Genomic DNA, 25,025 nt, shown 5'->3' with positions numbered 1-25,025 from the left:
AGAGAGGGACCTTATGCAGAACGTGTGTGCTATTATGACACATCCTGTCTGTTGCCGTTTTTTGGAAGACTCTTGTTTCCTGTCTATATGAAATGTCATCTTCAAAACAAATATMATTTTAAGACAAGCTGGAATGATATGAGTTCTCTCGAAATACTTTAATGCTAATGCTGATAAGTTTATAAGCTCATATGATATTGGTTCCCCTTTGGTGGTCAGTTGCAATTTTTTCATTGATCTTTAATAAAGCTTTTCTTTCTTTAATCTCAGGCTCTGCAGTTGTTCGACATTATATATTGAGAGGATTTTTAGGCTTTTGAGGGAAAAAATTGCTAATAACACAATGGTACTGCCACCCCTGGCTCACTGGTTCAYGATAGCTCTCTTTTTGTACTTGGCTCAAAGAAAAACAGGGAATGTATGATTCCGCATCAGCCAAGATACTACATCCAAGATACTTTCGGTCCAAGATAGTCTCACTGTGATACTAATCCATGTTGATTCATGAGCAATATGAAAGTTATCCTTGTTGAATCAGAACGGAAATTTAAAAAGTCCCCTTTTCTTTCTTTCTACAGAACAAACTAATTGCAACATGAAATGGCCTCATTATTATATGGCGATTGGAAAAGACCTGTCTCAGACCATGAAAAAAAGAAAAGTTTAAAAGCAAAGAATTTTGTGCTTTTGGCTGTCCTTCAGCTCACAGTTTTTTCTCTTCTATCTTTTCTTCTCCCCTTCTTTCGCTGAACTTTCCCTCTGTCACTCCCACTCTCCTATTACATCTGGTAGGGATCTGTGATCTGAAAGTGACTGTGAAGTTGCTGTGGCTCCTCTCTATCCTGCTATGTGACTGTCTCTGGTTCGACTGGACACCAGACTACCTTTGTCACTGCTAACCTCCCTCCATCAGAGAAGGTAAAGAATGCATGTATTGTATAGATATGCTGTAATTATGTAGGTATCTATATTATATATGTGCTATGTATTATGGACTGGCTGTGTATGAATTGGTAACGTGCCACCAATCATATACCGTTATATTAGAAAAGGACTGTTTGTATATGGACTGAGTGGCAGTGTGCGAATAAGTGAATAATAGTAAGCTGTACAAGTGTACAGCTGTCCAGATGTGTATGAACTTTTACAGACTCACCTACAACTTGTATAAAAATATATATTTTTGACAGCTTGTGAGTCATTGATTCAATGTTGTTGTGTTTTTTATTTTATTTTTTAGCTTTAACGAGTCCTTTAGGTAGGTGTGAGATCATGATATCTGTTTATGAGTAGTATTATGCATGTGGGGTTGAATATGCTCCATTTGTTACAGTCGTGGTGTCTGGTACGTGTGTGGGGATATACTCAGGATCACATGTGTAGGTTTGCATGGTTTTTAATTGTATTTATTTTATCTGACGTGAACATAGACACTTGGCTGGTGTTCAGACACACACACTGTGAGGCTCCGGGGTCTGGCACACACAGGCTCTTGGCTGGTGGTGTGGTAGCGACACACACACACACACACACACACATACACACACATACACACACACACACACACACACACGCAGTGCCTGTTTGGAACTTTCTACTGACTGGCCGTAGGACCAAAACACTTTCTCTACTGGGACACTTTCTGCCTGCTGGGAGAATAATATCACCATTACAATGCCTTTATTGTTAAAAAACATTTTTCACTCGACTATATGGAAAATAGAAAGAAGTTACAGTATAAAGAACGTGCTGTAGGTCAACCCATATAATCGTCACAATAAATGAGAGAATGGATTTTTTAAATACGCCAAAATAGGAACATAATGTCTATCACTAAACATTTTCAACACAAAAGCAGACGGTTTAATCTTGTCCCAGACAATACACGTTCTGTCCTCGTTAGCCTGCTGTTTCGCCAGGAGGCCTGCTGTTCTGACAATGTAACCAACTTTTCTTTTTTACACACACTCTTTTTTTAAATCTCATGTCCTATGAGCCACCTATTCTATATACACACATACACTTTTATGTTTGGTCATCTATTTTTCTGTCTCAATAGCACTTGCCTCTTTAGAACCATTGCTTGAAATCCTCTGTAAAGCTGTAAAAGAAAATAGGAAATATTTTTCCTTGGTTACTGATTATAGTTAAAAATATATATATCCATTCATTGATTTATCACACTGTTATATAGACCCCTCTGATCATTGGTGCTTCTGGGCAGCTGAGGTATCTGAGGTAGCTTGACCACCAGGCACGACCAGCAGACATGGCCAGCCCCAGGAGGTCTCTCTTTCAGGGCCTGAGTGTGCTGCTCCTGGCCTKGGCTCTGGTACACTGCCAGCCCCCTCTGGAGCCCCAGAATGAAGAGRAGAAGGAGGAAGAACCCATGGAGGAGACAGAGCCAGAGATAGAGACCTTTACAGTCCCGGCTGTAGTGAAGGCCGAGCCAGTTGTATGTCCAGGGGAATGTACCTGTACAGAGGGAGCGGTGGACTGTGCTGGGGTTGACCTCATGGAMTTTCCTAGTGAGCTGCCTGAGAGCACACGCATTCTCTCGCTGCAGGTGGGTCMCACACACCCAACACAACACCCACATTCTCTCCCTACAGTTGGGTCTCAGACATCCATTAAATACATCAGTCAGAATTGACAGACACTCCCAATACCTGATAGATCTTGTTACAGGTGGGTCACACACACTTAAAACCCGATAGATCTTTCTTCATAGGACTGATTTAAGGTTTAAAGCACATAAGTGAGGGCTGGACATGTCCAGGGTAGGAGTACATTTCTCTAAGTCAATCAAAAATGAATGAATGAAGCGTTGCTGTTCTGCCAATAATACTTTTGCCTCCTCTTCGTCTCAGAACAACCAGATAGAGGTAGTAACCATTGAGGACCTGACACGTCTGCAGCAGCTGGAAACACTAAACCTGCAAAACAACTGTCTGACCACGCAAGGTAAAAACCAGACAGAGACTTAGAGAGAGCTAGGTAAACCAGACAGAAACTGAGAGAGACAGACATTTCATCTGAAAATAGCCAAGGGAGCAAGTGACAGACAGACAAACATTAGTCTGACCACGCAAGGTAAACCAGACAGAGGGACATAGAGAGAGAGAGAATCAAACGAAAATAACAAAGGACTTAATTAAGGGGACAGAGATCTGAAAGTAGCTAGGGGAGATGCAGACAGACATTTAGTATGGTTGGAAGTTGTTCAATTTGTTGACGACAAACTGTGGGAGCTCTGTTAGTGTCTGTTAGTGTCCTGTTCTCTCTGGGATTCACTGTCTAGGTCCATGTCGAATCGGASCCTCCAGCTATTTTACTGGTTTGTTCGTTTATTCTAAACCCCATTTAGCTTTTGCAGAAGCAGCAGCTACTCTTCCTGAGGTCCACAAAAAACACAAAACATTGATACACTGATAGACAAGGACAGTCACACAATTTTTAAATAAAACGATATATAAACAACACAACAAAAAAGAATAAAAACAATACAACAAAATAATTGTGTGCATTAGAGTGTGCCTGTGTGTTCGTGTGTCTCCTCACAGTCCACGCCGTTCCATTTGTTTTTTGGGGGCGACAGGTAGCTTAGTGGTTAGAGCGTTGGGTCAGTAACCGAAAGATTGCTGGATCAAATCCCCTAGCTGACGAGGTAAAAATCTGTCGTTCTACCCCTGAACAAGGCAGTCAACCCACTCTTCCCCGGTAGGCCATCATTGTAAATAGGAATTTGTTCTTAACTGACTTGCCTCGTTAAATAAAGGTTACAAAAATGTGTTGTTGTTTAAAGGTGATTTTGCTGTTTGCTTGAGTAATTGGAGATGGAAGGGAATGGCTCTGTGTGTTGCCATGAATTTGTTTTGGACTTGTGGCCTATGTAYGGGTGTCTGTTTTTTTATTTWWTTTTTATTTAACTAGGCAWGTCAGTTAAGAACAAATTCTTATTTTCAATGATGGCCTAAGAACAGTGGGTTAACTGCCTTGTTCAGGGGCAGAACGACAGATTTTTACCTTGTCAGCTCGGGGATTCGATCTTGCATCCTTTCGGTTACTAGTCCAACACTCTAACCACTAGGCTACCTGCCAATTATGCAGACAACATAGAATTTCTGTCACAGTCAAATTTCTCATGAAAACTAGAAGAGAAGCAGTTAATCTCTCGTCAACCATCAGCCARGAMAGACTGGCATGCATGTTGTTGATGTTAGTTCTGTATGTGCAGTTAAAGGTGCTACACTTAGTATAAAAAATAAAATAAATTGCATTGTAATTTAAAAARAAATCYATAATATATCTGGTGCTAATAGTGGAATGATRGTGTTTAACAGTATTACTTACCCGCCAGTGTTGTGATTGGCTGTKCTATTCGCTTATTGATTTCTCCCGCCGGAGTGGCATCTGTTGTCAAACTGGGAAAGCTGTTCTGCCTTTGTGGATGTGTTATCTAGTGGAAAATGCTGGTTGCAAAAATTCTACACTGTTCGCTCAATTTCAGTTTATGTGAGAAAACAAGTACTGAATAGTGTAGGGAATCATTGTACCATCGTAATCGCTGTGAAATATATTTTTAATAACAAAAAATAACCTGGTAGACCAAATCCACTGTTTGAAGCTGGCAATGGTGGAAAAAGTATTCAATTGTCAATTGAGTAAAAGTTCTAGATACCTTAATAGAAAATTACTCAAGTGAAAGTAACTCAGTAAAATACTATTTGAGTAAAAGTCTAAAAGTATCTGGTTATAAATGTACTTAAGTACAGTGGCAGAAAAAGTACTAAATTGTCATACTTGAGTAAAAGTAAAAAGTATAAGTCAATTCTACATCAAATTCCTTATATTAAGCAAACCAGAAGGCACGATCTTCTTGTTTTTTAAATTTACGGACAGACGGGCACACTCCAACACTCAGACATAATTTACAAACACAGTATTTGTGTTTAGTGAGTCTTCCAGATCAGAGGCAGTAGGGACAACTCGTTACATTGATAGGTGCGTAAATTTGAACCATATTGCTGCCCTCCCTGAGCATTCAAAATGTAACAAGTACTTTTGGGTGTTAGGGAAAATGTATGGGGGTAAAAAGTACATATGTTCTTTAGGAATGTAGTGGAATGGAAGTAAAAGTTGTCAAAACTATAAATAGTAAAGTACAGATACCCATTAAAAAACTACTTAAGTAAAGTATTTAAAGTATTTTTACTTAAGTACTTTACACCACTGGAAGCTGGTGGACCAAAACTGAAAATAACTTTCATTTTGGTCCAMCAGCTTCAAACAGCTGTGAAAACTTTATTTTTTGTTATTGAAAATATATTTCATAGCGATTTAGATGTACAATTATTTAGAAAATGTTTTGTTGTCTAAGCGAGGGAAATGCTGTAAGTTAAGAGGACTCTATTCATTTTGAAAGATGAGAGGTTGAGGATTATAATAAATACTGCTTTGACGTCATCCAAGCAAGCCAAATGTGCACTTCACATTTCCATAGCGTAGCACCCCATATTATCGGYATATTCAACAGCGTTTAAGAAATATATTWCCTTCAACAGTATTATCTTGTGATCAAGCCATCAATGTTTTGTGATTATTGGTGTCGTGAAAATGCTAGCTAACGGGTTAGCAATTAGCATGTTTGAAATTTCTGTGGAAATACTACTACTATCAGCTTTTTGATAAGCGGTTTAGCAAAAAAAATATGTCCCGTATTATCGGCATACGGTCTCCAGTTATTGGCCACCATACTATTTTGTTCAATTACAAGATATATCAGTTTAATTTTGTTCAAAAAAAGAGACCCCAACCTCGTATCTGAAGTGTTTACTAGATAGTTGGCTAGTTTGCTAGCCTTCCAGTGAAAAAAATAAATACTTGCCTGAAATCTGTTAGCTATATTTCAGAGGTAAARAATTKGATATTAAATGAAGTATGGTCTGTTGCGCAGTCKAATTTTCCAATATMCAGTGTCCCACAAAATGTGTATATATAGTACATGTATATATATTACTTAAGTARCATAAATTGAAATGAAAATTGGTGGTCAGCTAGCTAGAAGGGTGTCTTCAGTYGCAAAACKTACTGTTATTTTCCAGTCCATTTAAATGTTGAACYCGAGGTGATTTAATCCTCTAACCRCTAGAGAGTGTCCGAAGTTAGGGGGTGTCCAATGTTGGGGGGAAATTAGCTACCATAAAACTCATATCATATACAGTGTCAAAGTTTATGATCGCTATGTTTGATGTACAGTTACAAGATGACATGCCGTCATACCCTTRGTTGTTCTGAACAGAATGAGTTTATGTTTGTCTATTGTAAAGASAATTTKCYGCTGCAMACGCACCTGAATGCACTCATGACTCTTTTCTATGCCCACCAAAATGATCTGTTTCCCTGAATTGCATTGTCAAAGCCTAACAGTGTAATATCGTATTTTATAATTTATACTTTACAAYTCATGTTGGCAATAGAACAGGCTTTCAAATTATACCCACCAGACCCAGATTGYGATTTATAATGGACATTTTTGGATTGTGTAAACAACAGTAATTGTGTGAGGGCGGTGATTCAGGGTTGTATTTCAAACAAAACAACTACAAGTGAGTKTGCTCTAGTTCCTCARCGGCACAGCTAGGAGAGCTCAAAAAAGCTCCTTGTAATTGAAGACTCTTCTTTGAGTCATAAAAGTGCATTGAAATTACTTAGGAACTGTCCACACTTTGGATAAGTATGYGGCCACTTGGAGACACCAGTTAGTCYTCTAACTCAAATCCTTATGTTGCACCTACCACACATTTTCCAAGAATATTCTTATCRTGTTACTGAATGTATCCAGAGTATTTTCAGATTTGGTTATCAACAAATGCAGCGAAAAGTACAGTTAATTTAAAATTCACAGAAAATCAACRGTGTAATGTTTGGATTCGGTCTTGTCAGGTGAATTGTTGTGTCTTCACCTTTGGTCTAATACATTTCCTATCATCTCGAAACTGTTCCCTTTCAATTGTTAATATGCATATGCTTTTCATATTTCTTCTGATAGAAACATTTACATTTAGCCCTATCCATAGGCTAATTCCCATGAGTGTAAAGGGTTAAGGAAATACAGGCTGGCACCACATTACTACAAGACAAAACAGCTCGCTCAATCAAGCAGGATGGTCTTGTAAGTATAAAAGCAAAGCTTGCTTTCATGTAAGTCTATATATGAGTAGCTGTGGCCAGTACACCACCACCTGCTGCTCAGCTGATTGGTTGGCATACTGTAAATTGAGAAATGTTATGACTAAACTTAACAAAAAGAAGAAGAAATTATATTTTCCAACAAAGATAAATTACATAAAACACTATGGGAAAAGACATTGGAGTACTGTAGCTTAAATTATATCATGGGAAGAAAACCCAATTAATCTCCATCGTTCATTGAAGCTGATAGGTAATTTATAACAAARGTTTTCGATATTGCCAATCATTTCAGTTATTATTTTACTAGTAAAGTGGAAAGACTCAGAAGGGAAATTACAACATTGAACAATAATAATGAAATAATGAAAGAGAAGGATTGCTGTTTTGAATTAGGTCAAGTTAGTGTGGGCGAGAAGGAAAAACAATTGTTATCCGTCAATAATGATGAGCCTAAAATAGTAAAGCACCCTTTGCTGGTTCTAACAGCCGCCCAATCAGTTTGCTGCCTATTCTTAGTAAACTGATGGAGAGAATTGTGTTTGACCAAATACAATGCTATTTTTCAGAAAACAAGTTAACTACTGACTTTCAACATGCGTATGGAGAAGGGCACTCAACTTGTACTGCACTGACTCAGATTACTGATGATTGGTTAAAATACATGGATAATAAGATGATAGTTGGAGCTGTATTGTTAGATTTCAGTGCAGCCTTTGATGTTATTGCTAATACATTGTTATTGAAAATACTCACTTGCTATGGCTTTACATCACCTGCCGTCACATGGTCGGAGAGTTATTTATCCAATAGAACCCAGAGAGTGTTCTTCAATGGAAGCTTCTCTAACATCAGATATGTACAGTGCGGTGTCCTTCAGGGAAGTTGCCTTGGGCCGTTACTCTTCTCTATTTTTACAAATAATTTGCCACTGGTCTTACACGAAGCCAGAATGACTATGTATGCGGATGATTCCACACTCTACATGTCCGCACCCAAAGCCAGTGAGCTCAATGAAATTCTAAATAAGGAGTTACAGTCAGTTTCAGAATGGTTGGTTAATAATAAACTGGTCTTAAATACATCTAAAGCTTAAAGCATTGGATTTGATTTATGACATTCTCTAAGACCTACACCTCAACAGGAGTTATACATAAAGGGTGTGACCATTGAGCAAGTTGAGGAAAGTAAACTCCTAGGTATAACATTGGATTGACGAGCGATTAACTGGTTCTCCTGGTTTTTATGAGAATTATTACTGTATCAAAAATAACATGAATTCCCTTCCATCTCCAATTACACAAATGGTCAAATTACATTTAAACTGATTAAAAAACAAACACACGCACACACAGACACTCTAACACACACAACGTTTTTGTTGTTTTATTGTTTGTATAATTTTTTTGTTGCATTATTTGTATATTGTTGTATTTAAAATGTGTGTGACATTCCTTGTCTATTATTGTATCAGTGTTTTGTGTTTTTTTSTGGACCCCAGGAAGAGTAGCTGCTGTAAAAGCTAATGGGAATCCAAATAAACAAATAAGTCAGTGTATTCAACTAATGTAGATAAACAACCACATGTAAAAAGTACGTGGCCAATTGCAACCATCAAAGGCCACCAGATTATTGCCAGCTGATCTCTCGTTAAACCACCAATAAAAAAGCGTGAAAGGGTAGTGGAATGGGATTAGTGTGGTGTGTGAAGAATCCAATACTTTAACTTGTATGTGGTTAAAGTATTAATAAATCACATTATTGTGGGAACACCTCCTCTAAGAGTATGAATTAGACTGTTTGAGTTTGAAGTTTGAATCCTAAGCAACCTGTCAACACATTGTTTGAAGTACAATAGACCAACATAGCTACTGTAGTAGGTCAAAGCTTTGTGCTGGAAAGCCTTGGTGGAGCATGAGTGGAGTAGGCATTGTGGTGCTCATGTGAATTTCCTTTATTTTTGCAAGTAAGGTACTTAATTGTTAACCAGGAATAATTTSATATTGATATGAAAATGGATGCATTAGGCCTGCTTTGGGCCTACTTCACCGGCTCTGACACTCTTCGGATGTGGCAGGGCTTGCAAACTATTACTGACTACAAAGGGAAGCCCAGCCGCGAGCTGCCCAGTGACATGAGCCTACCAGACAAGCTAAATTACTTCTATGCGCGCTTTAAGGCAAGCAAAAACACTGAAGCATGCATGAGAGCACCAGCTGTTCAGGAAGACTGTGTGATCACGTTCTCCACAGCCCGATGTGAGTAAGACCTTTAAACAGCTCAACATTCACAAYGCAACAGGGCCAGACGGATTACCAGGACGTGTACTCAGAGCATGCGCTGGCAAGTGTCTTCAATGACATTTTCAACCTGTCCCTGACGGAGTCTGTAATAAATACATATTTCAAGCAGACCACAATAGTACCTGTGTCCAAGAACGCCAAGGTAACCTGCCTAAATTATTGCTGACCCGTAGSACTCATGTCTGTAGCCATGAAGTGCTTTGAAAGGCTGGTCATGGCTCACATCAACACCATCATCCCAGAAACCCTAGATCCACTCCAATCGCATACCGCCCCACTGTGTGGCCCAGCATGACTCAAACACCATCATTAAGTTTGCCGACGACACAACGGTGGTAGGCTTGATCAACGACAATGATGAGACAGCCTATAGGGAGAAGGTCAGAGACCTGGCAGGGTGGTGCCAGGAGAACAACCTCTCCCTCAACGTGATCAAGACAATGGAGCTGATCGTGGACTACAGGAAAGGAGGGCCCAGTACGCTCCCATTCACATCGACGGGGCTGTAGTGGAGCAGGACGAGAGCTTCAAGTTCCTTGGTGTTCACATCACCAACAATCTATCATGGTCCAAACACACTAAGACAGTCGTAAAGAGGGCACGACAACACCTATTCCCCCTCAGGACACTGAAAAGATTTCGCATGGGTCCTCAGGTCATCAAAAAGTTCTACAGCTGCACCATCAAGAACATCCTGACATATTGGTGTGGCTGGCTACCGGGTTAAGCGAGCWGTGTGTCAAGAAGCTGTGCGGCTTGGCAGGGTTGTGTTTCGGAAGACGCATGGCTCTCGACATTCGCCTCTACCGAGTCCGTAAGGGAGTTGCAGCAATGGGAAAAGACTRCAACTACCGATTGGATATCACAAAATTGGGGAGAAAAAGGTGGTTAAGGGCTTGTAAGTAAGCATTTCACGGGACTACACCTGTTGTATTCAGCGCATATGACAAATTAAATTGGATTTGATTTATTAATCTGGCGAAGAGACTGCCCATCACTGGGCACAGACGTCAATTCTAAATCTATTCCACGTAGGTTCAACATCATTTCATTGAAATGACGTGGAAACAACATTGATTCAACCAGTGTGTGGGCTCTAGTTCTTCTCGATCCACTCCATTAATAATGTATACCTAATTAAAATGATGATTACCGTATCTGTTTTATTTTATTTTATATGCTGTCCAGGTCTATTCACTCAAACAAATCAGTCTGATCTTTATTTTCTGTGTTGTATATGTTTTTAGGCTGAATAACATTTTCCATGTTCTATTTTTCTTGTGTGTGTTTGTGTGTGTATTCAGGCCTTGAAGATGAAGGATTTACAGTGCTGGAACAACTGAGTTACTTGTACTTGGCCAATAACAAGGTGATTAATTCTAAACACAGCCGTAAACATAGACCTTACACATTCAACAAATCAACACATCACTATTCTTCCGTCATTGCGACATAACTTGAACCAGGGGAATATGGTTCCATGTAAACATTCTTCAGGTCATGTTTTCACTTGTGGTAGTCATTAATATATAATCAGGTCTCCCAGGAGTGAGTAGCGTACAGTATAGTGTGCTGTGCTCATTAAAAGTACTGCTCGGTCATCATGGAGCTCTCTGAAACCATCKTCACACCTTTATTTGGTTCTACTCCTATTGGAATCCTAATTTTAAAAACATGATGGATGGTCTTAAGGTTGTAATGACTCAGGCTAAAGCCATAACACAGTGTCTCTCTTCAAAGAGTAATTGTTTTCTGAACTAAACTGCAAAATAACCAAATGACTGAAAGAAGTCAAAGAACCATCAGAAAATGTAACTTATACACTGTATGTATGCCATTCAGAGGGTGAATGGTCAAGACAAAATATTTAAGTGCTTTTGAACGGGGTATGGTAGTAGGTGCTAGCCGCACTGGTTTGAGTGTGTCAAGAACTGCAACATGGCTGGGTTTTTCATGCTCAACAGCTTCCCGTGTGTATAGAATGGTCCACTAACAAAATCAATGGGKGCCCCGGTCTGTAATTCAACCATGATTACTACAGTTTTAGATAGCTGGCTGCTAGACAAACTTACCAGTCAACATGGGCTAATTTAGTGACTGTCAGTGACTGACATAACAAAAGAAAAACTGCTGATGCACAACCAMATTTTTCAAATTGCACCTTGTGTATTCTACTATTGTAACTCTCAACAGTACGTTGAGACCCYGACTTGTATTTTGTTGTTCTAGAATTAACATTTTCCCTCTCCTTCCCGATCTTCAACCTTGGATCTCTTATTCTTAGTGTGTCCAAGTACAATTCTGCGTGAAATTTATATTATTTTCTATTCTATTTTGTTATGATGCTGTATCCTTGCCAGCCGTGCTGCTGTTGCCAGCAGGATAGGTGGCAGACAGTGAACCAAGCTTCAAAGACACCCATGTTACTTTAATCCATAAACCATGTTGAAAAGGGGACAGATAGARTATAATGCTATGTAACGCTACACTCTTAGAAAAAAAGGTGCTATCTAGAACCTAAAAGGGTTTTTATGAGAACCCTTTGAAGAWCACTTGTTGGTTCCAGGTAGAACCCTTTTGGTTCCAAGTAGAGCCATTTTGGGTTAAATGTAGAACCTTTTCCACAGAGGTTATATCTGGAACCAAAATGGTTCTACCTGGAACCAAAAAGAGTTGATCTTGGAACCAAAAAGGGTTCTCCTATGGGGGCAGCCAAATAACCCTTTTGAAACCAAGAGTGTCAAGTTAAGCTCGCTACCACTGTAGTAGTTTCTCCTATTTCTCCTGTCATAGCCATTTCAAGCAATGCAGAAACTCCCTCTTGGCATAATTTGGGAGGGAAACAGTTATGAAATGTACTGAAGTGTTCATTTGTTTTGACTCATCCGTCAATGTTCCAAGGTCAATTGAGGATGATTGTCTGTGTGGCGTAAATTACCCCTCAGTGCCTGCACATACAGGTCATTTTGTGGTCAGTACAACAGGAGAAAACAAAAGAAGAGAGTAACATAATATCTCTCTCTCTCTTTCCCTCTGTTTTTATCCCTCCCAGCTCACCACAGCACCCAAACACCTGCCTCCCTCACTGGTCAGTGCTGATTTCGCCGCTAATTTGCTCACGAAGATCTACCCGTACACATTTGGTCAGAAGCCAGGACTGAAGTAAGCGGTGTGTGTGTGTGTGTGTGTGTGTGTGAGAGAGAGAGAGGGTGGGCAGGTAGGTAGTTGGTTGGGCATAGGAGGATTACATTTTCACAGTAGAAAGGTCTTGTTGCTGTAGGTGTTATTTTGCATTTAATTACTTTGCTTCATTCACAAAAAAACAAATCACCCATCGCTTATCTTTCCCCTTGGCTCCACTCCAGACCACTAATTTCATGCATTCCCTCATGTCCTAACCACCCCAGGTCAGTGTATCTCCATGACAACAAGCTGACAGATGCAGGGCTACCTGAGAACATGTTTAACGGTTCTGACAGCCTGGAGGTTCTCATCTTGTCCAGTAACTTCCTCCGCTACGTCCCTAGGAGCCTGCCCTCTGCCATCTACCGCCTCCATCTGAAGGTGAGCTTGTGAAATCAAGTTGAGTAGCTACAGCCCTCACACAATAACAACCTATCCTGAGAGCTCACTCCCCATTCATACGGCCAAGTTGGTCTCTGTTTATAAACTGTCTAGATATTCCCAAGTACTCTAATATCTAACAAATGCATAAATAAACTTGATTTATATACAGGGTTGGGTAGGTTACTTTCTAAATGTAATCAGTTACAGTTACTAGTTACCTGTCCAAAATTGTAATCAGTATTAACTTTTGGATTACTTTCAGTTACTTTTAGATTACTTTTCCCTTAGCCTTTAAAAGCCATTAGAAAAAGACTAAAAGGAATATGACCAATTGAACGACATCTATTGAAGGAATAATCTATGTTATAGCTTATGCAGCTGGCCATCAATGGATGTTGCATTTGACTTCATGCATTGGTTCTGTGGGGGGGTCATACTAAGCTAACGTATGGAATTGTTTTAAGATGGTCATRSCATAGGTCATTAATAAATGGCAAAACAGACAGTCAAAAACAAAATTGTGAGGAATAAGATTTTGAAGTGTCTGTCCTATATCTAGGAGGTATAAGAAAGCTCAGGAAATAGTTCGTTTTTTAGATAGCCCTTGATCTTCAAGCATAGGACTTGGAATTATGGAAGTATAGATTAGCCAAATTGTTTTACCTGAGCATTACCCAAAAACCAAGGAAGTTTTAGCCTACTCTGTTGTTTATGATTATGTTGTCGGGGAGGACTAATTGGGCTCATTGCTTCGAGTTGAAAAAGAAATGCTGCTCTCATGGAATGGCATGCTTTAAGCACCACCAAAAAGTATTATTTGCAAGTAAAAAAATKTATGCCATATGCTGGATTTGCTATARGCCTATTGTTTACGTTTTGTTGGCGACAATTTGATATCGCGATAATTTGCAGCTGTTTAAAGGGCGAATCCAGTTGAAACAATAGCAAAGCGGTCACCGCACCTCTGTTTGGCAAAAAACTGAGAGATGGGCCTTGAGAAATGTAACCACTCTCAGATTAATCGACAGAGCTATGGATGCAAGGACTGACCATCCATGATATCAAMAWWWWWTTTAAACCATGTTTTGAGTCTATGCAGTGTTTGTTTACATTGTACATTGGAGAAAAACAAGCTTATATTTTGGGTTCTCATGGGGTGTGACAGTTGAACTAATCTCATGAKGCATTTATAAGTTATATTCTTTAAGAATCAGTGGGTACAGTATATRTTATTAATTTATAAATCCAAAAATGGATGTAGCAACTACAGATTGCCCCTTTTAAGTTTATCAAAAGTACAGAAGTTTGAGCATGKTGATGGCCAATGTTACCTATTGGATTTTTTTTTTATTCRCACAAATTAGATTGAGCAATAAAAGCCCCACTCGTGGTCTTCTTAAAYTAAACTTGCTTTTGACAGTATGGAGCACAATACCACAGAGTAGTTTAGAAGGTAACTCCCTCAAACTTTTATACCTGAGGCTGGGATCCGAACTATGCAGTTGTTGCAAGAGCACATTTTTCACTGGTCGCAAAAACAATGATTGATAGGCATCTTAAACTTCTTCAATTAAACTATTATTCAGTTAAAATACTCATGCAGTGCTGTGAAAAAGAATTTGCCCTTTTTCGAATTTTCTCTACCTTTACATATCTTTTGAATTTTTTTATGTTATCAGATCTTCAACCAAAACCTAATATAACATAAAGGGAACCTGAGTGAACAAATAACACAACAATTACATACTTATTTCATTTATTTCATAAACAAAGTTATGCAACACCCAATGCCCATTGTGTGAAAAAGTAATTGCCCCCTTACACTCAATAACTGGTTCTGCCACGTTTAGCTGCAATGACTCCAACGTGACACTTCCTGTAGTTATTGATTAGTCTCTCACGTCGCTGTGGAGRAATTYTGGCCCACTCTTCCATGCAAAACTGCTTTAACTCAGCCCTTCAAGTCTTGCCACAATATCTCAATTGGGATTAGGTCTGGACTTTAACCAGATAWTGAGTGTAAGGGGGCAATTACTTTTGGTGTTTCATTTTTTTGTTATTTGTAAACTCAGGTTCCCTTTATCTAATAATAGGTTTTGGTTGAAGATCTGATASCATTCAGTATCAAAAATAAGCAAAAATAGAGAAAAGGRGSCAAATACTTTTTCACGGCAMTGTATACATTTGTGAACAGCCCTCCACAACAACCACAATCCGTAAGGTGCCAAGAGCTAAATGAGAGAGCAGCTCTATGATTCACATCAATGCGCTATGTAGATATCAATAATRAGTGATATCCATATCGCCCATAGGTTGCACCACTTCTGTCGTCCATACCGTCAACTTTATTCAAGTTGGACAATCTTTAGATGCCGACAGCAGTCGCACCATTGCAAGACATGGCTTGGGCTGTAGCCTACCCAAAAGCCCATTCCTGCTCTTTTTCCGCAATTCATCAAACGCATTTGGTGTGTCATCATAGTGGTCTCTGACTTGTGGTGACTCTCTCAGGCGGAACAAACTTAAACGTGCGCCTTTTTTTCAATGCTGATTTGAACGTCATTGAGAAAACAGAACGGTGTAAACTCTTTGTTTTTAGCAAACATGCTTTCTGAATTTAAAAGTAATCCTAGAAGTAAGAATACATTTTTTCAAAAGTATCTGCAATATTTTTGCTGGTAACATAACAGGTTAGTTACTGTTTTTTAAAATTGTAATCCATTACATGTAACGGATTACATGCAATCCATTACTCCCTATCTGTGATACTGATATGTGATGCTTGATTGTGTGTCTGTGCTTCTTCTTGGTTAACAGAGTAACAAGCTGGAGAAGATCCCRACAGGGGTTTTTGATACCCTGACCCGGCTCAGAGAGCTCTACCTGCAGAACAACTTGCTTAGCAACGAAGGCATGGACAATGAGACCTTCAGGTAATGTAGTAGTACTCTAGTAGTATTCTAGTAATAGCTGTAGTACTATTTTAATAGTACTGTAATAGCATTTCGCTACACTCACAATACCATCTGCTAACCATGTGTATGTGACCAACACAATTGGATTTGATTTAGTGCAGCATGGATGATAAGACCTTTAGGTACTGGAGGACCTGTTACTATCAAGTTGTAGTATAATAAGACACACTAACAAATAAAACACACTCAACAGAGAGCCATTCAGTCCAGCTGTCTTCTTCTCTTCTTCCTCTTCTTCAAAGTTGATTCGACATATCTGAGGCCACATGTTTACATTAAAACCGAGGGTATTGATTCAAAACAAAGACCTATACTGTAGACTTTACAACACAGGCAAATATAAGGCATGGACAATGAGACCTTCACGTACTGTAGTAGGAAGAGTGTGTCGGKTGTTCTTGAATACTCCACAAACAATTAATTGGATCTTATAACCAATGTTTYAGTCAATAGATAAGACCTTCACCAGGGTTCTTTTTTTAAATATACTTTAGCTGCGAACTACAAACTACACTCTTTTTATTGTAGGACACTCAGACACACAAACACGCTCGACAGAGTCATTCAGTCACTCCACCTGAGTGCAGTTGATTCGATATATCCAAGGTTGAACACTATCACTGTTGCCCATTATGTGTCAATGGTTATTACAGAGTGCATCAATTCAAAACAAAGACCTATAGACTTGACAACACGGCAAACTCTGAGAAGGTACATAACGGAATGGTGAGTTGAGTGTCCACTTGTTACTTTCGATGTATGAATATTGATCTCATGTTCAGGTCAGCGAGAGAATGTGAGAGAATAAAGTGGTGTGAGTGAGTGAGTGAGTGAGTGAGAGAGAGAGAAGAGAAAGAGAGAAGCCAGTGGTGAGAGATTAGGTTGAACTGGTACATTCTGAGAAAATGTCAAAATGGGAGAGAAAAGTGAGATTTGTCTATTCATGGGAAGATAAGATGACGCTTAAAGATAAAGTGATGACCTAACCTCACCTCTCCTGTATCAAATATAATGTCACCCTCTCCTCTCCTCTCCTCTCCTCTCCTCTCCTCTCCTCTCCTCTCCTCTCCTCTCCTCTCTCAGCCAGTTGACCAGTCTGGAGTATCTGGACCTGTCCAACAACAACCTGAGTGTGGTTCCTCAGGGTTTGCCCCGGAGTCTGATATTGCTACACCTGGAGAGGAACAGTATCCGCAGTATCCCTGGCAATGCTCTCACAGCCTGTCGTAACCTTGAGTACCTACTGCTGCACAACAACCAGCTACACTCCCGCTCCATACACCATGCTGCATTCCAGGTAGGTGCTGCAGGATACTTGGGATACTTCAATCTTATATAGAGGGCTATAGGACATACKGCGGATAGTTGAATCACCACAGGTGTAAATGGCTCGAAGGACCATGAAAAATATTCTAAATATAAAGCCTGATCTGACTGCTAGTACGGTCAGGTTGAACCGCCACAGAGAGTTGGGCACAATTGTTTTGATGTTATGATTATGGTGATCTTTTTGTCTGTTAAATGAGCAATGAGAAATCTGAAATGTGCTATGAAATGCCATTAGAATTACATGAAAATGTTCACATAAAGAGTTTTCTCTTCYCCCCAGGGCCTGAAGAAGCTACACACCCTCCACATGTACAACAACCAGCTGGAGCGTGTCCCCAGGGCTCTGCCCCGCCGAGCCAAGACTCTCATGCTGCTTCACAACACTATCAACGTGATTGAACGCAACGACTTGGTCTTTCTCTATTCCCTGACCGAGCTSAACCTCAGTTACAACCGCCTCACCAGCCCCAAGCTACACAGAGAAGGTAGACTGGACCACATATGGAGTATATGGAAATGTTTTGTTGTATTGTGTTTTGTTGTATTGTGTTGTACTTTGCTCTGCTGTCATCTACATGAATACTGTACATCTACAGTAGAACTATATGTGGTGTCACGCTGGTATGAATGATTCGGGAGACAGGCACAGGAATGCATAATTTAAAAARAAMAWTYTTACCCAAATTACAGCGTGCCGTGTAAAGGCACGGGTACGAAGACCAAACAAACACTATACAAACACAGGGTAGAAACCCAAAACAAAAGAGTGAGGAGTACCTCGAATAAATAACACAAGCGYCCAATGATTAACCAACRGGACGAGACCCGTAATCATCTGCGCAATCCACAATGGCACGAAAGCCAAAACACACAGCACAGGTACTCACACGCACCAACAGACATTGTAACAATAATGGACAGCACCATGGTGAACAAAGGGCACATGTATACAAATACAATCAGTGGGAATAAGCAATGAAAGGTCCAGAGGGATCCGTGACATGTGGCTCTTCAAATCAAATTGTATTTGTCACATGCAGTGAAATGTTTACTTACAAGCCCTTAACCAACAATGCATTTTTAAGAATAATAAGTGTTCAAGTATTTACTCAAATAAACTGAAGTTAAAAATTAAAAAATTAAAAATAAGAAAATAGAAAAATAATAAACAATTAAAGAGCAACAATAAAATAACAGTAGCGAGGCTATATACAGGGTACTGGTACAGAGTCAATGTGCGGGGTCACAGGTTAGTCAAGGAAATATGTACATGTAGGTAGAGGTAAAGTGACTATGCATAGATAATAAACAGAGAGTAGCAGCAGGGGGACAATGCAAATAGTCTAGGTAGCCATTTGATTAGGTGTTCAGGACTCTTATGGCTTGGGGGTAGAAGCTGTTAAGAAGCCTTTTGGACCTAAACTTGGTGCTCCGGTACCGCTTGCCGTGCGGTAGCAGAGAGAACAGTCTATGACTAGGGTGGCKGGAGTCTTTGACAATGTTTATGGCCTTCCTCTGACACCCCGCCTGGTATAGAGGTCCTGGATGGCAGGAAGCTTGGCCCCAGTGATGTACTGGGCCGTACGCACTACCCTCTGTAGGGCCTTCCGGTTAGAGGCTGAGCAGTTGCCATAGCAGGTGGTGATGCAACCAGTCAGGATGCTCTCGATGGTGCAGCTGTAGAACCTTTTGAGGATCTGAGGACCCATGCCAAATCTTTTCAGTCTCATGAGGGGGAACACCAAGACAGTCGTGCCTTCTTCACGACTGTCTTGGTGTATTTGGACCRTGATAGTTTGTTGGAGATGTGGCTCTTGCACACATATCATGTTTGTGATGAACTGTACAGTACTTCTGTCTATATTTGTTTTATTTAACGAGGCAAGTCAGTTAAGAACAAATTCTTATTTACAATGACGGCCTACCCCAGCCAAACCCTAACCCGAACAACACTGGGCCAATTGTGCACCACCCTATGGGACTCCCAATCACGGCCACTTGTGATACAGCCTGAAATCGAACCAGGGTCTGTAGTGACGCCTCTAGCACTGAGATGCAGTGCCTTAGACCGCTGAGCCATTTGGGCCTGCTGTATGACACAGAAAGAATTTCCCAACGGATACAGTAAAGTTATAACTACATATAACTACAATGTTTTTTGCATCTATTTTTTCTATTTTTACATCTTTTAATGAGACCATGTTGATAATCATCCAGCCTTCAGGAAGCTGCGTCTGCTGGTGACCTTGGACCTGTCAGGGAACGCCCTCCACTTCCTGCCCTTGGGCTTGCCCCGCTCCCTGCAGGTCCTCCGGGTGAAGGACAACCAGCTGAACTCCATACCAGAAGGGGCGCTGCAGGGCATGACCAAGCTCAGGGACATCAATCTCAGCCACAACCAGCTTAGACTCAACTCCATCTACCAGGGAGCATGGATGGAGCTCCGCGCTCTGACGGTGAGACTGGGTGGGGGGGTAACACAAGTAACACCTACAGGTTTTCTGTGTGATAAGCTGGCTGTTGGCGCTGTCCTTCATTTGTTGGGACTTGTTGGTTAGCACTCTGATGGTGTAAAGTGGGCTTTATAAATACAGTGATTGATGTGTTCCTCCAGACTTTGGACCTGTCCAGTAACCAGCTGTCCCATGTTCCATCTGACCTGCCTGAGTCTCTGGAGTACCTGTACCTGCAGTCCAACCACATCAGCACTGTCCCCGCCACCGCCTTTGATGGCACTCCAAACATCAAGGGCATCTTCCTACGGTGAGAGACTGGACACTAATGAACGAACGCACACTCAGAAACACACACTGAACTGAACCCATTTCTTGGTTCAAACCCACAGCTCATGTGTGTACTAAATTCAATTGTGAGTACCAATCACTTACAGTACATATATAAACTAATACACTCTCTCAAACCAGTATATACACGCACTCTCACTTATGTTATTATAGAACAGTAATTAAACCGTCATTCAACTCCTGCCCCTCCCCATTAACTCCTAGATCYAGCAGAACACTCTCCTGTCCACTGTTCCATTCATGTCTGTAGCATTGTTTCTGAATGAGACATTTCTGGCCTTCTACTCGGCTCCTACCATCACTCCATTCATCCTCTGTTGTGAGTGTGTAACAAAGTCCTATTGATTGATGCCAAATCTAAGACAGAGCCACCTATCCCCTAGTMCACTGAGTCCCAAGCTGCATCCAATGGCACCCAATTTACTATATAGTGCACTACTTTTGACCAGAGCCCTACTGAAATTTAGTGCACTATACAGGGAATAGGGTGCCAATATCTGACAGATATTTGGTTGATAGTTCCCTCTTTATCCTTACTTAAGTTTATTTTCCGTTTGGATCCGACCTACTCTGCTGTGCTGTTTGTGTTTGTTTGTGTGTGCGCGCGTACATGAGTGCGTGCGTGTGTGTGTCTGTGTGTGCTGCGCTGTGCTGAGGAGACTGTTACGTAACGGATGCAGAGGAGAGAGCTGATGACGGAATAAGTTGTCTTTCTGCTCTACTTCTGCGCTGACTGTACTCATTAAAATCCCTTACACAGATACACTATGTATATTTCCCATCATGTGTTCTTGGATTGTAATTAACTCTCATAATTGTCTGGTTAGGTTATGAAATGTAAATTATTTCAATGAATCAGGTATTTTACAAAGTTAAAGTCATGATTTCCTTTGTGTCGACATTCTTGGCTGTTTTCCTCTCTTGGAAGGGGGACTATATAACAGAACAGAACCCATGGTGATAAAGTTTTAGAGATATTCCCCGCTGTGTCTAGATCTGTTTCTTGGCTTGTTGATGCTCCACTGYTTTTCCTATTAATTAAATTAAGTCAATGATTGGATTTCCAACTAAAACAGCTTGGCTCTGCCAAGTTGTTTTCTCTTAGTTTCCTTCCTCCTGTCCCCTTCTGATCTCTTCTTTGTCTGCAGGGCGGGCTGGGTCCCAACACTCTAAACCAACAAAATCCTTGTCACCTCATCTACTTGTATCCTTTCCTTTTGCTACCACTGATCTGAATATTTACTAGTATATGTAGCTAGGTTAGTATCCGTTTCCATCATATTCAGTTTTTTACTTACATGTAGACTTTTCAGGTCAGTTTGGAAGCGTCCAAGACTGTTGGGATGCTGCCCTGAGTTTTTGTCGGTTTGGTTTTGAGGAGTCTAATTGATGCTTTATCGGATAATGAACTTTACAGATCCTGACCCCATCCAGCCCACTCTGTCTGTCTGGCCTGTTGGTCTCTTCATGCTGTGGGCTCAGCCTCAGCAGCTGCTGCAGTATCACAGCAGTTAGAAACGCTTGTTTTTCCACCAAATCCCTCCACATCTGGGAGCTGCTGGCCTGAGCCAATTACAGCCAATCTGGAATGCTGCATGGCCTCAGTGGAGGAGGGGAGGTGGATTTGTGTGTGAGTGTGTGCACATCTGTTTGAGTCTGTGCATGCATCTGTTTACATTGAGTGTGTGATATAAACGTGTGTGCGTATGTGAGTGTGCCCGCACATGTGTGAGTGTCTGGGTCAGATAGTGAGTGAATTACAAACTAAGATGGGTCGGATTCACTGACACTCAGGACCTCATAGATGAGCCCATCCTGAAGACAGTGGAAAATTGGCTTGATTCGGATAACATGGCCTTATTTCCCCTTGACGCAGTATAGGGAGTATCAGGGTGCTTATTAACTCAATAGAACTTTGAATGGAATGCAAACTGATGAGTCATAGAAAGAATAGTATACAGGCACTCTAATTGGCTGCGTTACTGAATCTCAGCGTTTGATATGTGTACAGCACATGTTGTGTTGTTCCTTACAGGACAATATCCATATCGGATTGGGTCTTATAATATGCTGGTTCAGACTCTAAGCACAACATCCTATCAGTTAGCAGCTCTTGCTGTGCTGGTTTTACACATCAAACTCAAGCATCTGCTCAGTCATCATCACATATTGCGAGTCTGTCTACTGACCCCGCCCCCCGGCCCTCTGCTCTGTCTCCCTCTCAGGTTCAACCATCTGTTGGCCCACTCTGTGAAGGAGAGCTCCTTCAAACACCTGACCAATCTGGAGGTGCTGGACATCGGCCACTCGAGTCACTCCAACCCCTCCGGAGCCTCCTTCAGACAAGAGGAAGAGGAGGAGGAAGAGATGGAGATGATGGAAGAGGAAGTGGGAGAAGGATTCTCTTCATAAGTTTATCCCATGGAAACACACAGCTTGAATGATCCAAAACCAAATGTTGCAGTTGTTTAGGCTGCAATCCCAAAGTCCAGTTCTTTTGAAAGTACAGAAAACAGTATTTTTGCAATAGGTCAGGCTCAATTCTGAAATGTAAATTGAACTATGAATGGAAGCGCAAAGTGGTATTTTTTCCCATATAGTGGGGAATTGCCGATGCACATATCTCTGGTGCAGGATACCAGATAAAATTATATTTTTGTTTGTTCTATTATTTTTCTCGGCTTTGCTTGTCTATGCAATGACAGATACGKTTGCATTTCTGTGCTTGAGTCTTTGTGTGCATTCCAAATGGCACCCYATTGAGTGCACTACTTTTGACCAGGGCCCATAGGATTTTAGTCGAATGTAATGCCCTATATAGGGAATAGTGTGCCATTTGGGGCAGATACTTTGTCTCACCACCACTTTAGTGGAAGCAGAAAGGAAAAGACAGTCAGATCTGTCATATGTTGATCATACTGTGTAGGTCCCATCTCTGAACTTTACTGTGTGCTAGCTGTGTCACCTTACAAAGAAGATTATGTCAAGATTTGAAGTTTTTGTTTTCAGTTCTGAGCCTGTATTTATACTGTAAAGCATCTCACACTAGGAGAGCTGATCTAAGAGCTGATCTAAACTGATCCTAGATCAGTATTCCTACTCTGAGATCTTTTGTGAATATTGGCCCTGGTTGTGATTGTGTGATGTAGTCTGGTAAGACAGTCTGGCTTTATGTAATTTTGTCATTCTTATATCATCGTTACTATGCCACAAGTTCTGTGACCGTGTTACAATCTCTTCGCTCTTAGACTACCATGAGCTTGATCCATGCTGTTAATGTAATGCCTTACTTTAATCCAGTCTTATTTTGTAAGACGGCAAGTATTTGCGTATGGTATTTGAAAAACTTATGCTATTAAATTAGTCACGTTGCTATGAACCAATGTATTCACCTTCAGATGTATACATATGGATTTCACACAGCAATAAATATCATGCATTAACAGGTTTCTGAGCACACAACAATATTAAGCGTGAAATGTATATAAAATGCCCTTTTTAAAGATATATATTTTTTTGGGGGGAGATGTCAGCGTATAAACAAAAACATTGAGCAACTAGAAATCATGACAGAAGTGTAAAAACAGASACAGTCCAGAACAGATGTTGAGATTGTGGTTTTGAACAACGTTCAAATGTTTCACAATACTTTTCAAGGGTCACATGTTGAAGGAATTCAACTGTTCATTTTGTCTGTGTCAAAAATGGCAATCTATTTTCTATGTGGCCCTAGTCAAAAGTGATGCACTATAGGGAATAGTGTACCATTTCAGACACAATAACAGTGGCTCAAATGACACCGGTCAATGAAGTCTGCCTCCAGTCTGCCTGTCTACCCAGCAGAGAAATCTATAGACAAGGTATGTTCTTTATCATCCTGCTATTTACACTTATTCAGGGCCAGCTTTAGCCTTTTGGGGGCCCTAAGCGAGATTTMGTTTGGGGGCCCCCCACCTCGCAGCAAAACATTTTAGTGGCCCCCCACTTCACGGTGGAGAGACACATTTTAGTTCTGAAGTTACTTTCCTGCAATTCTACCAGAGGTGGCACCACAGGTCCCAGAGTGGTGTGGTGAATTATTTTGCTGGGGCCAGTCGTTTTTCCTGATCTGATAACCTAACCAGGTAAAACTCCAGACCTTATATGCTATGATGTGATTAATCAGTTGTAATAAGGTTTAATATGGGCTATGATGGGACAAGAGCCAAATTACAGTGCATTCTGAAAGTATTCACACCCCTTGACTTTTTCCACATTTTGTTGTGTTACAGTCTGAATTTAAAATAGATTAAATTGAGATTTTGTGTCACTGGCCTACACACAATACCTCATAATATCAAAGTGGAATTATGTTTGTAGACATTTTTACAAATTAATAAAAAATGAAAAGCTGAAATGAGTGTAAGTATTCAACCCCTTTGTTATGGCAAGCCTAAATAAGTTGAAGAGTAAGAATGCKCTTAACAAGTCACGTAARTTGCATGGACCCACTCGAATCAAATTGTATTTGTCACATGCGTCGAATACAACAAGTGTGGACCTTACCGTGAAATGCTTACTTACAAGCCCTTAACCAACAATGCAGTTCAAGAAAGAGTTAAGAAAATATTTGCTAAATKAACTAAGTAAAAAAAAATTAAACACAATAAAATAACAATAACAAAGCTATTTCAAATCAAATAAATGTTTATTGGTCACATACACATGGTTAGCAGATGTTATTGCGAGTGTAGCGAAATGCTTGTGCTTCTAGTTCCGACAGTGCAGCAATATACACTGCTCAAAAAAATAAAAGGAACACTAAAATAACACATCCTAGATCTGAATGAATGAAACATTCTTATTAAAAAAAAAAT

At 40.4% G+C, this 25,025-nt stretch overlaps 1 protein-coding gene across 2 annotated transcripts; it reads left to right on the top strand.

Annotated features, from left to right (window-relative positions):
* The first annotated feature begins 135 nt into the window (after nucleotides 1-135).
* LOC111971632 (podocan-like) lies at nucleotides 136-23,612 on the top strand. 2 transcript variants are annotated; one of them, XM_023998487.2, is made up of 13 exons: nucleotides 136-918; nucleotides 1,334-1,379; nucleotides 2,195-2,566; nucleotides 2,871-2,964; nucleotides 10,799-10,863; nucleotides 12,547-12,656; nucleotides 12,902-13,058; nucleotides 15,879-15,994; nucleotides 17,120-17,333; nucleotides 17,646-17,850; nucleotides 19,583-19,821; nucleotides 19,980-20,128; nucleotides 22,395-23,612. In XM_023998487.2, the coding sequence occupies exons 3-13, from the start codon at nucleotides 2,270-2,272 to the stop codon at nucleotides 22,579-22,581; spliced, it is 1,833 nt and encodes a 610-aa protein (XP_023854255.1). In that variant the 5' UTR covers nucleotides 136-918; nucleotides 1,334-1,379; nucleotides 2,195-2,269; the 3' UTR covers nucleotides 22,582-23,612. The 2 variants fall into 2 exon arrangements, with proteins under 2 accessions (XP_023854255.1, XP_023854256.1); XM_023998488.2 differs by lacking the exons at nucleotides 136-918; nucleotides 1,334-1,379 and having other exon boundaries at nucleotides 2,107-2,566.
* The last annotated feature ends 1,413 nt before the right edge of the window (nucleotides 23,613-25,025 follow it).

This window comes from Salvelinus sp. IW2-2015, linkage group LG13 (genome assembly GCF_002910315.2).
Source record: "Salvelinus sp. IW2-2015 linkage group LG13, ASM291031v2, whole genome shotgun sequence".
In the NCBI taxonomy this organism is placed as follows: domain Eukaryota; kingdom Metazoa; phylum Chordata; class Actinopteri; order Salmoniformes; family Salmonidae; genus Salvelinus; species Salvelinus sp. IW2-2015.
Note: the sequence above shows the minus strand (reverse complement) of the source record. Positions and strands in the feature narration are given on the sequence as shown.